This window comes from Talpa occidentalis, unplaced genomic scaffold (assembly GCF_014898055.3).
Source record: "Talpa occidentalis isolate TD23 unplaced genomic scaffold, MPIMG_talOcc4v2.1 talOcc4.2, whole genome shotgun sequence".
Taxonomy (NCBI): Eukaryota; Metazoa; Chordata; class Mammalia; order Eulipotyphla; family Talpidae; genus Talpa; species Talpa occidentalis.
In genome coordinates, this window is record NW_023602073.1 from 147,217,917 (window position 1) to 147,232,840 (window position 14,924).

General features: G+C 47.1%; 1 protein-coding gene across 5 annotated transcripts in view; it reads right to left on the minus strand.

The window, feature by feature from the left end:
- Positions 1-619: 619 nt before the first annotated feature.
- Positions 620-14,924, minus strand: part of ESR1 (estrogen receptor 1) — a 385,356-nt gene continuing 371,051 nt past the window's right edge. For all 5 annotated transcript variants that reach the window (XM_054697951.1, XM_054697952.1, XM_037520654.2 and 2 more), the window contains 2 exons: positions 10,923-11,106; positions 620-5,693 (listed from right to left, as the gene is read on the minus strand). In XM_054697951.1, the coding sequence (XP_054553926.1) occupies positions 5,459-5,693; positions 10,923-11,106 (419 nt within the window). In that variant the 3' untranslated portion in view covers positions 620-5,458. The remainder of the gene's footprint in view (positions 5,694-10,922; positions 11,107-14,924) is intronic.

Below are 14,924 nucleotides of genomic sequence, written 5' to 3' on the forward strand. Positions count from 1 at the left end.
TCCCTGCTCTGTCTCTGGTGAATCCTCTCACCCTTCCGCGCATCTGGCCTGTACCCCAGCTCTTGTATAAATAAAAAAAAATAAATCTTTAAAAAAAAAGAGAAAGATTTCAAGCAGCTATTATAAATGTGTTAAGATATCTAAAGGAAACCATGTCTGACCTCCTGGTGGCGCAGGGGTTAAAGACAGTGCTATCAAGCTACTCCCAGCCACTGCAGCATGAGTTTGATCCCCGGCCAGGGAGCAACCCACATGGTGCAGCAGACCTTTCCTGACTCCCCGCTGCTCCCCTCAGCAGTGTATGTCAGTGGATCCACCTGTTCTGCTCCCTACTCTGTCTCTGGTGAGTCCTCTCACCCCCTGCGCCTTTGGCTTACACCCCAGTTCTGTATGCATAAATAAATAAATCTTTTAAAAAAATAAAGGAAACCATGTCAAAGGAAGGAAGGAAAGAAGAAAAGGAAGGAGGGAGGAAGGGCAGACGTGGGATGGGAGAAGACTTCTTTTGGAGAAACAGCACCAGCCAGTGAGCTTTAATGCTACCCCCATGAACGAGCCCATGTAGTCCTCACGGCATCCCTCTGAAGCAGGTGGCACTATTATCTCTCTGCAGGAGAAGAAACAAACATGGGGAATCAATTTGCCCATAATAATGGTCACACAATGCATGGAAGAGAGAGGACTCCAGCAGGGCCACTGACTGCAGAGCTGGGGTGCATGTAAGGTTACTTCCCCACCACAAGTCGCATGCTCCCCCCAACCATTCATCAGTCAAATCACAGAGTAATGAATAAAAGGAAACATTCCGGCTATCTCTGAAAAGGGTAAGGAGACCCGAAATGAAGTGGGGAGAGAAAAGTACCATCATTTCTGCTCTACCTTGATGAGAGGGGAGAGGATTGTGAGCAAATTACGGTACGTCTTCTCTCATTTACTCTTCCATTGTCTCGTCGTTCATTCATAAATAATTAGTCTCAAGTTTCCTTCTTCTCCCTCATGGGGAAGGGCTTGGTTGAGCCATTACAGACAATGGCTATTTTAATGAGTACCTCATGGAATCTTCTACAACTGCCTGTGAATTAAGTTACTGTCACCATTGTGTTGAGGAAGCAGAGACGCTGAAAAATACGTTACCGATAATCGTAAGCAAGAGTTGAGGCCAGGTCGGCCTGACTTCACATCCACACACTTCCTTCTATGCCTGGGGGGTGGGAAGGGGAGCCTGTCATCAGGCCAATGGGCAGGATTCATTGCGTCCTGCGGAATCCCATACCCTGAACTCAAGTGGTCCACGGAGAACCATCGGTAAGAAGCAGAACTTACACATACACACCAAACTCTTGTCTTTCATTTAATTCTTTATTTGAACATCAAAGAGACTGAGAAAATTGTTTACAGGTGCTTGAGCATCCCTGTAGATTCTTTACTTTTTAAAGGTGCAAAAAGAGGTTTACAAGTGTGTTTCATTAAACAAAGCAAAGCTGCGACAAAAGAGAATCACATCAGGAAGAGTATGCATCAGCAAAAGGATGTGTTATTAACCATCAAACACAATTTGGCGGTTGAGCCTTCTCCCCATAAAACAAGAGCCCTACACTGAGGAATATGTAGTGCACAAAAAGCATGGTCTATAAGCTGTGAGAGAACATAAACTGGCATAATGTCACATATTAATTCAAGTCTCTATGACCAATGACCTCTCTGTGAATGCAAAGGGGTCCGAGTCTTAGGCACCTGCTCATGGGACTGGATTTTCCTTTCGGGGTGCACAGCTCTGTATAAACACACTGACGATGGGTTTGGAACATGGCAGCATTTACACATTTTAAAAGTTCAGGCACATTTGGATGCAAAAAAAAAGAATGAAAATTTTTCTTGAATCTCTGAAAGACAGTGCAAAATTGAAATGCCATAATAGAGGCAGCAATTACTTAAAAAACAATTTTAGATGACTCAGAAAGAGGCCACACTCACTTTAATCCAAATGGAGAGGAAATGCAATTAGAAACAGGAATCACACAAATGAAAAGATGGATATTTGGGACCACAGTTAAATTCATTTACTCCAGCAGAGAGTGAGTACGTTTTGCAGGGAGTTCACCCAGGAAGTGCGCAGTGCAATCTGAGTCATCCTCCCAAGACTGGCGCCGAAGAGAATTATGGTTGCCTTGTAAGCTACGGTATGACTCTATATGCCTTTCAAATAACTGGCTTCTTAAAGCAGATTAGCCTGTGACTATGAGATATCACTATGGTCCTCCTGATCATTTCCGGTATTCATGGTCCGTCTCAGAGTCAGGAAGTATGAATAAGAAGGAATTTGGAATTGGCATTGTGTAGGGTACACTGAAGCAATGGCCCAAATCAATGGCCAGTTCAGTGTATAAGATTTTAACGTGAAAACACCTTCATGTGATTGAAAGTAAATGGTCAGTAAGTCCCTTATTGGTCCCATTCCAAAAGGCACGGGATATGGCATGGTGAAACTTACTTGCAAAGCTACTAGAGCAATCTAATCAAAGACTACCCTTCCTTAGGGGCTGGATTTTGTACCCAACATAGGGTCTTCTCTTTGGATGAGCTAGCCTCTCTGATTGTCTCTGATTGTCACACGACAGCATTACAGAATCACTAGAGCAAGCCTGGAGCGAGGCACTTTTTCTTCCCTAGACCTGCCATTTTGGAAATGGTTGTCAGGTCGGGCAGAAGCAGAATACTGAGCTCTGGCGTACACACCAGGTGCTAGTATTGATCTACCACAAATAGTTTCAAGACTCTTGCTAACATATTTTCCATTCTCCAAATTCCTGAACCCACGATCCCACCCAACCCCAACCCCCCAGGTTGATCAAGTCTGTCAAATTTTAAGTTGCCTCAGAGCAGGGAAAACTCCAACAGGTTCCCCATACCCAACAGCAATGTCAGCTGCAAAGTGTCAGCTGTCCACTAGTGGCACTTCACATAAGAATAAAAAGAGATTTATAAAATTATTTGAGACTCCTGGGCTAGCATTCCAACCATCTGGTGTTCTCGCCCATAACAAATGTAGTAGCATCATAACACGAATACAAACGCATTAGATGAATAATGTAAAACCCTCCACTGTATTATTGTTTGGATTTAGCTGGTATTATATCATCTATAGTCCTAGAATTTTTTTGTTTGTTTTTATTTTTTAAAAAGAAAATTTAAGTACAAACATTAAAAAGAACCCACTGACCCATTAGCTACTGTCCAAAAATATTACTACTGATATTTTGGTAAAGCAAAATTAGCTGCCCTGAATAATTTTCCTTTTTAGGCATAATCTCTGCTACATAAGATTGTCTATCATTCAATATCCAACAATAGGCATCTGTATTAGTGCTATTTTATCTACTGTGGATATAAAAGTTGATATGAAATGTGATCTTCATTTAAATGAACAATCACCAGGTCTTAGGCATCAATGACTGCATACATGGTAGCTATACAAAAATCTACATGTGTTTTGTTGGTTTTGCATGTTAACCCAGTCAAATTAAATCCAGAACAGAATTACTACATTCAATTGTCTGATAAACAAGCATTGCAATTTCAAAAAAATATATATTATACTATATAAGGTGCTTCTTCAACAAAAACAACAAAAGAATTATGTTCTAAACATATTCTTAATGCAGATACATAAAATTGCCTCCAGATTTAGATGCACACAGATGAAATAAAATTTTTTTGGCCCTACCAGGTTCCCAGTCCTTTGGTGATCACTTCCTGGACCATGGGAAATAAGAAACCCACTTTTTGAAACAGGCATCTCCAGTGAAGCTCTAGAAGTGTGTCCTGCAGTGGGCTGTCACGTGGCCTCTCGATAGGGTTCAAATTACAGGCCATGAGCACCCTGGAGGAAGCCAGACTTACTTTTTAGCTGAGAACAGCCCCCACTTGCGCTCCAGAAGCAAAGGCCCAGGGCAGGTTCCCTCTGGCTGGCGGGAGCCTTGCTTTCTAGCCTCCAGGATGAAGGATTCCTGTGACCCAATTCTGGCCTCAGTCTCCAGGCCTGTGAAGAAGCTCAGGGGGAAGGTTTGATCCCCCAAGGCCACATGCCAAGTTTTGCATGAGCGCTAAGCAGGGACAAGTCCACCCAGGCCCTCAACAGCCCACTCAGAGCTGGCTCCTGTGCCCGCTCCACCCTGGCTCCAGAGTGGGACGGCCCAGGCACAGGGAAGCTCTACTCCTGCTGCTCCCAAGCAGGCCCACATGAGGACATGGAGATGACCAGGACACCAAGGAACCCTGGGGCAGCCCCACTGCGTGCTGTGGGGTCTGGCAGGCGCTCTCCTGGGGAGCAGCTGCTTGTGGCTGGTTTCCCTGAGCCGCACGGTTCTACCAGTTTCCGCCCTGCTTCCCTCCTTGTTCCAGTACCTGCAATAACCGTGCCCACTGACACTTGCCCAGGGCCTCAGGGCTAAAAGAGTCCCCAGAAGCCCCATCATCTAAACAGCCCAGGGCCCACACCTGACAAATTCTCCTGTGTTGTTACACACCAGGAAGAGCCAAGCAGAGCGCCCTGGGCTGACGAGCGCGAGACCAGACAGGACTGGTTTCCTGCAGAGAGTTTACTGCAAGGGGGCGGAGAGGGGGAGGTTCTTTTATAAAATGAAGACAAAAGCAAAAAAGCAAGACTTTATCCCTCTCAGGGAAACTGGTCTATGTTATGGTGACTTCACTGGCATCAACTTGGTGTTTTCCATGGGTCCACAGGAAGCAAGAACTAACTGGAACCCATGACCTGAACATAGTGGTCTCAAAAGTCCATGGTAGAACATTCAGCAAATCTGAAAGTGCCATGTATTCAGTTGACAAAATGTTGACAATTAGGGGATCTTCCGTCCCCGTTTCTCTTGTATTCCTACAGGCGAAATGGGTAGACCCCATATCCCGCGACTGCAATGCCACAGATGCAGCGTTTTAAGGTATTATTTAAACGAAATGATAAATTACTGTAGGAATGCAAGAGGGTGTATCAGGATCCCTGGACCTAGCTTTCTCCAAGCCAGCAACTGAAAGAGCCCATTTCCATTCCTTCCTGTGGCTTCTTTTTAGATTCATTAAAAAGTGCTTCACCAAGATGAAATGTCTGATCTCCAGACCTGGGCCTCAACAGGTAGCTTAAAAGCAGAGTCAGCTGAGCCCTTGCTGGTAGACTCGGGAGTGCAGCTATGAGAAGTTACGGGAATCCTCATGCTTAGCAAGTGGCAAAGGGAGAAAGAGAACTGTTACAAAGAGTTTAGCCCTGGAATCCCTTGGCTGTCCCCAGAAGGCGTGCCACTAAGAACTGAGCTAGCAAATGAACAGCCACGCAGCCGTGGCGGTGGGTGCATGCTGGAGTGTGTGCAGGGTGGAATTTGCTACCGTGGTGCATGACGTCGGTAAAATGCTGCAGGGATTCTCAGAACCTTGGGGGAGCGGGGGAGCTTCAGATTGTGGTGGGGAAATTCTCTGGCTCCCCGGCGATATAATATGTTTGCAAGGAACTTGAGGACGTCGAGCCGGCGGTGGACAGCTGTCCCTGGCCCATCTCCTCCATGGACGTGCCCCCGTGGCGGCCCGGGGCGTGCAGGCGGTGCGCGTCCAGCATCTCCAGCAGCAAGTCGTACAGCGGCACCACGTTCTTGCACTTCATGCTGTACAGGTGCTCCATGCCCTTGTTACTGTGGGTGGGAAGACAAACAGAACCCCTTGAGGCCACCCCCAAGCCCAGAACTGTCCACTCCTCGGGGAAGGGGCAGGTAGGAAAACACCAGAGTGACTGTGTTACTGAAAGGTGAGCTTCCTTCCTGCTTAAGGAACCCTTTTAGGGTTTTCTATCAGGGGATTTCCTTCCCCATCACCATCACATCTAAAAAGAGAATAGAGGAGCTCTAAGGCCAGCTCTAAGGCCAGCTCTAAGGCCAGGAGGGCACTTTGAACGGTTTTTGTTTGTTTTGTTTCTTAATTTAATTTTATATATAATTTACATCATTCTTCTTTTCGTACATTGCATGCTATCTCCTCTCAGGTGTCCTTCACGTAAAATTCCCACCACCAATTCGCCCGTGTGCCTTCACCATAGTCCCTCGTGCAAGAAGATATTCCCTCCCCTGTTTTGATACTTCTCCCTCGCCCTCCCCTGCAGAGTGCCTCTGATTAATAGTTGCCTGCTCATTTTTTTTAAATTTATTATAATTATTTTTTCACTGGTCCCTTATTTGCTTCCCCTACGTTCCTCCCATAAATGCAACCATCTGTTATTTTTCCATTTTCTTCTGGCTTATTTCACTGAGCCTAATCCCTTCCAGCTCCATCTGTGTTGCTGCAAATGGCATGAGTTTATCTTTTTGATTGCTGAGTAATATTCCATTGTGTATAGATGCCACACCTTCTGGATCCAGTCATGTATTTTTGGGCATTTGGGTTGTTCCCACATCTTATCTATTGTAAGTAGCACTGCAATAAACATAGGGGTGCAGGTTTCCTTTTGAATTAATATTTTTGTGTCTTTTGGGTAGATTCCTAGGAGTGGAATTGCTGGGTCATATGGAAGCTCCATTTTTAATAGCTTGGGGAACCTCCACACAGCTTTATATTTGTTTTTTAATGTGTAAAACAGTTCAAGAACTTTCCTTGTTTAAAACTTTGGTGTTGCTTCCCATGTAACACAGAATGAAGTCTGAATTTCTTCCCATGAATTTCTTTCCAAGATTTTAGTGAGGTGGTTTCCCTCTCAGAGCAGGACGCACCTCTCTCCCTGGACACCCCCCGTCGCCCACCATATTTCACCACACTGGTGTTTGTTCTGTTCCCTGAAAGCCCTAAGTTCTTCACTTCCACACCCAGAATCTCTGCACTGGCTATTTTCTCTGCCTGGCTGTGCTTCCACCTGATCTTCAAAGGCAACCTCCTCTGAAAGGCGACCTCTTGGCGGCATTGCCTCCAGCCCCTGCATCTTCATCCATTGTCCTTTTTCACGTGACTCTGTTTCCCACCCAGAACTTCTTGCATGCACGCACATTTACCCTTCATGTGTGCACATGTGCATGCATGTTTATTCTTCAATGCTTGTCTGCACACATACATGTATGTATGCATGGTGTATGCATGTATGTTTATTCTATTTATGTATATGTGTATGTTTATTCTTTGTAGGTTTATTATCCTAAGCCTGTATGTGTGCTTCTTCTATGTATGTATGTTTATTCTTCAGTCATGCATGCATCTGTGTATGTTTCTTCTATGCATGGATGTATATATATTTATTCTACATGTGTATGTGTTTTCTATATGTGTGCATGAGTGTTTATGCATACATGCACAATATATGTGTACATTACTCTATGTGTATGTTATGTTTATGCTTCTGTTTGTGTATGTATATTTAGTCTTCTCATCGTATTACTCTCCTGCAAATGCATTATCTATGTTTATTCTTCTATGTACATCTGTATGCATGTATGTTTATTCTCATCCTCTCAAGTGTACACTCACACATGGACACAGACACACATATCACACCAGCACACTCAGTGCAAGTTGCATGAGGGGCAAAGATTTGTCCATTCTGTAGACTTCGACCAGTACCAAGAACATGTTAAACGCTCAGAAAAGATGGGACAGATGGGCTTCAGGAAATGAGGGATTTCTCCTTGGACTGCTCTCCTACCTGGACCCCTCCGCCAGCCAAGCTCTGCTCTCTCCCCACTGCACCACTGGGCGGGGGGAAGAACTCCACCCTTTAGCTTGAAATATCCTTTAAAAAATTCGGTATCATGAGGAGACAAGGCCAAGAGAATTTCCTAGAAAATACTGGTATTTGCAGTCGGGTGGAAGTCAGCACCAGTTGGAGACATGCCAGTAAGAAAGGACATCGGAGCTGGTTGGGCCTACCACACACTACCACACAACCGCCTTCAGGTGACATTTTGGTTTATTGCATTTGTTAATTTAAAATGTTGTTGAAGTTAAAAGGCCCCTGTCCCCAGTTCTGACACTGTCTTCCTCATGCAACCTAATGGTGCACGTATACAGTCAGCTGAGGACTAATGCTAAATTCTCTGAGTAACAGCATATGGCTGGGGCCAAACTTAATAAAACAGTTCTGTGATTTATATAGGCTGTAATGAGGCACCAAAATATTTGTGTGTGTGTGTGTGTGTGTGTGTGTGTGAGAGAGAGAGAGAGAGAGAGAGAGAGAGAAGCAACCTTTCTTCAGCTTTTCATACAATTACAACAGAAACTCTACAAGGCTCCCTGCTGTTGCCCTCAACCATGTGTTGCCAGAAAACTAGCAAAGCCTGTATGTTCGGTGCAAATACATGTGGTATTAACTAATTAGCTTGCTAATGCTGATGAGCAGCTAATGGATTTGAAAATTAGCAATTCTTACCAACACATAGAAACTTTCCTCAGCAGTACATGGCTTCCACCACGCCATGGAAATTCCTAGCTCACAGTAACAGCTAATGCGTTTCCTTCAAGGGAAAGGTTACACTCTCATTCAGAAAAATGGATACAAGATGACCCATTCCCTGTTTCTTTGCAATATTCAGCAAAAGAAACAGATGGGAAAATACTGGAAATGTGGACTCCGAATGCAATCCCCTACTCTACCTGGTGAGCCCTTCACTGGGTAGGGATTTGCTCACTGACTCGCTCACTCAGTAATAATATTGTGAACCTCCCCAACACACCAGACTTCATATCTGGCACTGCAGGGGATACAAAGACAAATCTGATTATCTTCTTAAGATGCAAACAAGTCGCAAGGTTGTCTGTAGAAAAGATGGTACCTGGGGCTACCATGGAATAAACTTCATGCCATTGACATAGAGTCTCCAGGTTTAAAGTTCTCTTGAAAATTAATCTAACTCATTTCGGATGCCCTTCCCGACAGCCAGTACGAAAGGGACTCTTTCTTTCTTAGATTCTGAGTGAAGTGAAGGCCCTAGAGACTTCAGCATTGCCTGGGTCCCTTCCATTCAAGTGTCACTGCTGTCTCTCACTGTTGTGAGCTTCTTATAGTAAAGAATCCACCACTTTTGGGCCTCCCTGGTGGCACAGGTGGTTGAGCATGGCGCTGTGAAGCTGTCCACAGCCTCTGCAGTGCCGGTTTGATCCCCACCCGCAGCGGAGATACCCACATGGCACGGCAGACCTCTCCTGTCGCGCCTGCTGCTCCCTTCAGCAGTGTATTTCGGTTGATCTGCCTGTTCTGCTCCCTGCTCTGTCTCTGATGAATCCTCTCACCCTCCCACGCATCTGGCCTATACCCCGGTTCTTGTATAAATAAATAAACTTTTAAAAAAAAAAGAATCCGCCACTTTCTCCACCTCTTCCATGCAGGTTGAGTCCTGTTATGGCAATGGCACCACTAAGCCTCTGGCCAGTCATGCCACACGGCCATTTAGAACCATGTAGAACAGAAGTCAGGCCACTTTCACATTCACCTGCCCTCTTCTACTTACGTCCTTCCTTAGCTCCTATAATACTGAATAGTTACTGTGTCCCAAGTCCTGTGCTGGTGGCAGTGGGCACACAGAGTTAGCAAGACCAGTTGCACCAGAGTTTATAGTCTGGGAGCAGAAAGGTTATGAAATGGGTAGTAACAATCAGCAAGATCAGGATGTAAGTCCAAACAAGGTGTTAATGGTCAGGACATGCTTCCTGTAAGGAGTGTTACCCAAGTTATGCCCAGACTAGCCCACTGTTTAGAAATATTCACTTCTGGGCCATGCATCCATTGCCCTGGACTTTGATTTTATCATGTGATTTCTTAGCTCAATGGAATGTTAGTGGACATGACTTAACTAAAAGGTTAAAATGTATTTGCCCAAATAAGTTTACTTTCTCGTGCCTCTGCCACATGTATGAGCACATGTCCCAGACAATCTGTGGGGACAGGGAAGGCAAGTGTCACCTGGAGTGACTGAGGCAGAGTCACCTGGCCAACCTCTAGACCTGTGGTTTTGAGCACAGGCTTCCAGTCTTGACGAGCTTGCATGAGTGACCCACTCGCAAGAGTGAGCCCTGCCAAGAGCCCTGCCCAGCCAATCTGCAGCCCAAAGAGACCCACCCCGTGACTCACAAAACAGTTGGTTATAACTGGAGCTCAGACTCTGAGGAAATCCTAGAAAGCTAAGTTGGGATTCGGTCCTAAGAAGTCACATAAGCAAAATGAAGGGGTTTACCCTTGTATCTAAAAGCAAAGGAAATGATTTCCAGGTTTTATGTAGGAGGAACACTATGACCAGATTTGGTGTTGGCATGATGGCTCTGCCTATCTCATGGATAATGGACTTGACAGGGTCAAGACCGAAGGCAGGGACACATGTTAGGTGGCTGCTGCAGAAATCCAGACTGATGGTGACCCGGCTTAGAGTAATGGTAATTAGATCAGGGAGTGACAAGACGGGATTTGGGAAGGATGGAGAAGCCCACAGTGACTCCATCAGGCGTCTGGATCGAGAGTCTTTCATTTAGCATTTCCAAGCGTAAATGGGGAGCATATGACACAGGGAGGAGAACGGAGGTGCCCAGTGCCTCCAGAAGATGGGTGCTCACGGCCTCCCCCGGATTGGACGGGACTGAGTGAATGACCAAACGTTGCCCTCACCCCGCAACATGCACCACACACTCCTCCCGCTAAGACCTCACACAGGCTCCAATCTGAGCATAAGTATCACTTCCTCTAGGGATCCCACCCTGCCCTCGCCCCAAGCCCCAGCAAGTCTGACACTCTCCACACCCCACACCGCACTGTCTCCCCACAGCATTTCTGCTTATCACGTGGCTGGTCTGTTCAGAGGGCGTTTTCTGTACCCAGGCATTGGGCCTTCCTGGGCCAGCTGTAACCTGTCTGGGGGCTGCTGGCATTACGGGTCTCCCGGGGCCAGATGGTGCCTCACCTCATGTGCCGGATGTGGGAGAGGATGAGGAGGAGCTGGGCCAGGCGCCGGTGCTGCTGCTGCTGAGTGAGACCCGCTTTGGCCATCAGGTGGATCAGAGTGTCCGTGATCTTATCCAAGACACGGTGGATATGGTCCTTCTCTTCCAGAGACTTCAGGGTGCTGGACAGAAACGTATACACTCCTGAAAATGTGCAGAGGAGAGAGAGTCTCAGCGAGGATGAGGTCTTGGAGGCTGGGGTCTGAGTGGCAGACTGAGCCAGTGCATGCCCTCGCTTCCTGAACAGCAATGAGAAAGCCGGGGACCTACTTGGTCCAGGCAACTCTGCAAAGTTCCCCATGAATATACACGTCTGTGACACTCACGAGGCCTCTGCCTGGAGGCCAACTTCCAGAACTTGTCATTAAGATTCTCAGGGAAGACACTGCCCACCTTGGGGGCTGAAATGGTGACCCCATGCAACCCTACGGCAACAGGTCTGATACCAAACTACCCCATTAACGGGACAACCAACCCACGAGAGAGGCATTATTGTTCCTTTTCACAGGAAAACCCAAAGGGTAGGGAGATGCATTAAGCTGTTCAGATCACTCCGCAGGACAAAGCGGGGCTGAGGAGGGAGCCCCACACCTTCACTCCACAACTGTGTGCTACAATGGAGACTAGGGAAGCAGGACACTCTGGGCCAGGTGCACAGAGAGAGAGAAAATGATCTGCTAAGTGACTGACAAGTAATTTCTCCAGGTAGGATTTAATTTGCTGTTACATTTCAGATCAGGTTTGGGGGTCTTTGTACTTTTCATCCTCAACTGAAAGGTTTACAGAACTGCCATTTTTTCCAAAGCCAGGCAGGTTTTTCCCCTCTTGCCTTTCTTCTGCTAATAGAGTCTACTCTCAGGCCACAGGGAGACTCAAACCCAAACTAGACAATAGGGCCACTCTATTCTCCTGGAATATTAGCCCAGAGCTTTTGTGGGGATGGTGTATGGAAAATAGGAGACAGAAATTCTTTCTTCTAGGTTGCTAGGTGGGGAGGGTGAGAGGTTGAGAATGCGGGACTCATGTTATCTGCAACAGGGTTCCATGCCCAGTTATCACATGGGGCTCTTGTCCGCAGAATGGAGCCGCTAGGCCACACCAAGCAGAGGTGCTCGTGTATAGGAGCTGGAAGGTGTTGGCTTGAGCCCCAAAGGCCTGCTTCCATGTTTTCCTTTTTCCATTTCACCTTGAGCTTCTGCACTATGCTTTCTAGCACATGAGTCCATACATTCTCTTTTTGCTTAAGGTGGTGTGAGTTGGGTTTCTGTTACTTGCAACTGAATAATCCCAGCCATTCAGCTAAGTTGTGTGCTACAGGACCGGAGGTAGGTGAGCGATGAAGAGGCGAGAAGGCCTGAGTGCAAGAGGAGGGAGAGAGGGAAATGTCTTATCTTGGGACCACTTGGATGCATGGTCTATAAATAAACACTCCAGAAAAAAGCTCCATCCTACCTAATCACACCCTCTTACAGGGAGCAGACCAGGTGGGATTTTTCTCCAGCGGATGCATGTTTAGCAACATGTTTTTGCTCTTATCTCTATCCAGCCTACTGGGCCTCCCATAAATATATTTCTTGTCCCCCACCTCCTTCCCCAATTGTCCTCACTGATACCTTTAAGCTAAAGGCTCCCAAGTTTATCAGTCCGCAGGTGTGCACTGGTAGGTGCTGACGAATCAGCGGCGGGCAGCCTGGGAGGAGGGAAGGCATCCACACAGCAGAATTCATAGTGAACAGTTGTCATGGCCCAGAATGGAAAGTGGCTAAAGTTTAAAACCAACGCCAACATCAGAAACGTCAGAGCTTGAACTGCAAACCGCTGAAGAGAACATGGTAGTTTTGGTACTCAGAGGCACTCTGCTCCAAAGCAAACAGAGCCCAGACTGAGTCAGCACAGGACGGGCGGTGGGAGAAGAAATTGCTGGATCACTTCATTTTAGGTTCCCTGTGGGCTGAAAGGAGTAGTGCCTTGGGGTGGGCCCGGAGGAACAGGTGGCGGGGAAGGTGTGCGCGGTGCCTGGGGTCAGGGCAGTGTCTGTGGAGCCGAATGGCGCTGCCTCTTTTCACGTCTGTGTCATCACACACACGCCAGCTTTGGGTCTCTGGAGGCCCTGCTCTGGCAGACTTTCCTGGGAAGCTGCCCAGGCCACAGAGCTGAGTAAATCCAACTTGGATGATGCATTTTCCACCGATTTCCTTTTTTGTTACCACCCAGGATGACAAATTTATTCACCAAAAGGCTGTTCTTGTTCAAAGAAACCACAGACTCGAGGCACAAACAGCTTCGAAGTCTCTGCCTGGGAAGGTGACGCGGTGTGCCCAAGTTTAGAGACCGAGGCGCTTGAATCTCAGACATGCCGAGACCAGACTGGGGCTCTGAGCTGCCGCTGGGGTGGGACATTTTCTCTCAGGCTCCCCACTACCCCCCTCCCTGGCCACACCAGTGCTGGTGCAGGCTAACCTACGGTGTGCACGCATGGGTCACCTCACAGGCACTGCAAGTCTCACTTTGTCTTTTCAACGTGCATGTTTTAACCAGCTGCTGCCTGTGGAGAAGCATTTTCTTAACACCGACTCTCGGGATGCAGGCCTTTCTCAGAACAAGACTGTTTTCCAGTCCTGTTTTGGCACCAATACAGCTTATCATCTCATCCTTGTCAGCAGATGCTTCCTAGCTGTGCAAAGACACTGAGAAATAAAAATACAGTCCTGTTGAAATGCCAATAATTGACAACAGCAGCGATCATCCATTTGGGCTTTTCTGGCAAAATGTGGGCTACGTTTGCTACCTATTGCCCCTTGGGGGCCGTCTGAGAGGAACAACCGAGATCCAGATTCCCAGTATGCTTCAGGTGCTCTGGCAGGAGCAAAGGAAGGCTTCTGGTAATTTCCATATCCCAGGTGGTCTCTGCCACCCCTCACGGCTGTGCTGCTGTTCCCAGCAGCATGGAGCCAGAGATCAGACAGTGCAGGCCTTCAGAAATATTCCTGCAACAAGGCAAGGTTTTTGCAACTCTTGAGGCTGTTCCAAATCCCAAAGATGGAAAAAAACAATCTGTATGTCATTATCCAGGCCTGAACTCTTGTTGGCAAATCCCAACTCCCAAGTATTCTGAATCTTGCAGCCAACACTGGGGAGATAAATGAAGAGTTGTTGCAGAAATCTGGTGAGAGAAAATGAATGGGACACCCCCATAGGCAGGCGACATCGATTCAAACTCTCACTGCCCCAGCTCTCCTTGGACTTCCTCCTACTTTTTTGTCCCCCATCCACAGGAGTGCCCTCTTCACCCCTCACTTTTCCAGAAGAGACTCTTCTGGCAGCTGGAGCACCTCTGGCATGGACATGGTGGTGCACATATGAACTTGACCCTGATGGTGCCCAGACCCTGGACACCAGCATGCCCTGCCCTGGACCTGCAGAGGGGGGCACCTCTGACTCTTCATTCAGAAGAGGATGCTGAGTCCTTGCTGGCCTCCAGATGCTTGAGGACAAATTCTTCACGCAAGGCCACATTTTTTTTTTTCTTTTCTAAAAGGAAGAATGTGACAGTGGACCCTGGGTGAGTCCTTCAGTCTATGGCAGCTTCACCAAAAAATAAAAAGGAATGACTCAAAGGAGAACAATAGCAAATTCCACAAGTCCACAGTGTGATTGTTTTGGGCCAGAAAGCTGCCACTCAGCAACATAAAAAGGAGCGCCCACCCCCCTCATTTTTAACTCCCACTTATAGATTTGGAGCTCCATCGGCAGATCAGCCTTTTGGGCTTCCTGTGTGTTTGTCCGGAAGTGCCTCTGAGGCCAGGATGAGCCTTGTTTTTTGCCTCCCATGACAGAGGCCTCTCCTGCTCAGATGGCCGTGTGCCCTGTTAGGTGTCAGGCAGCTCGAGGTCGCTGAGGTCACTTCATGGAAGGTGCTACCAACTGCAGGACAGTCTCAAACCAGGAAGGACTTCTTCTTG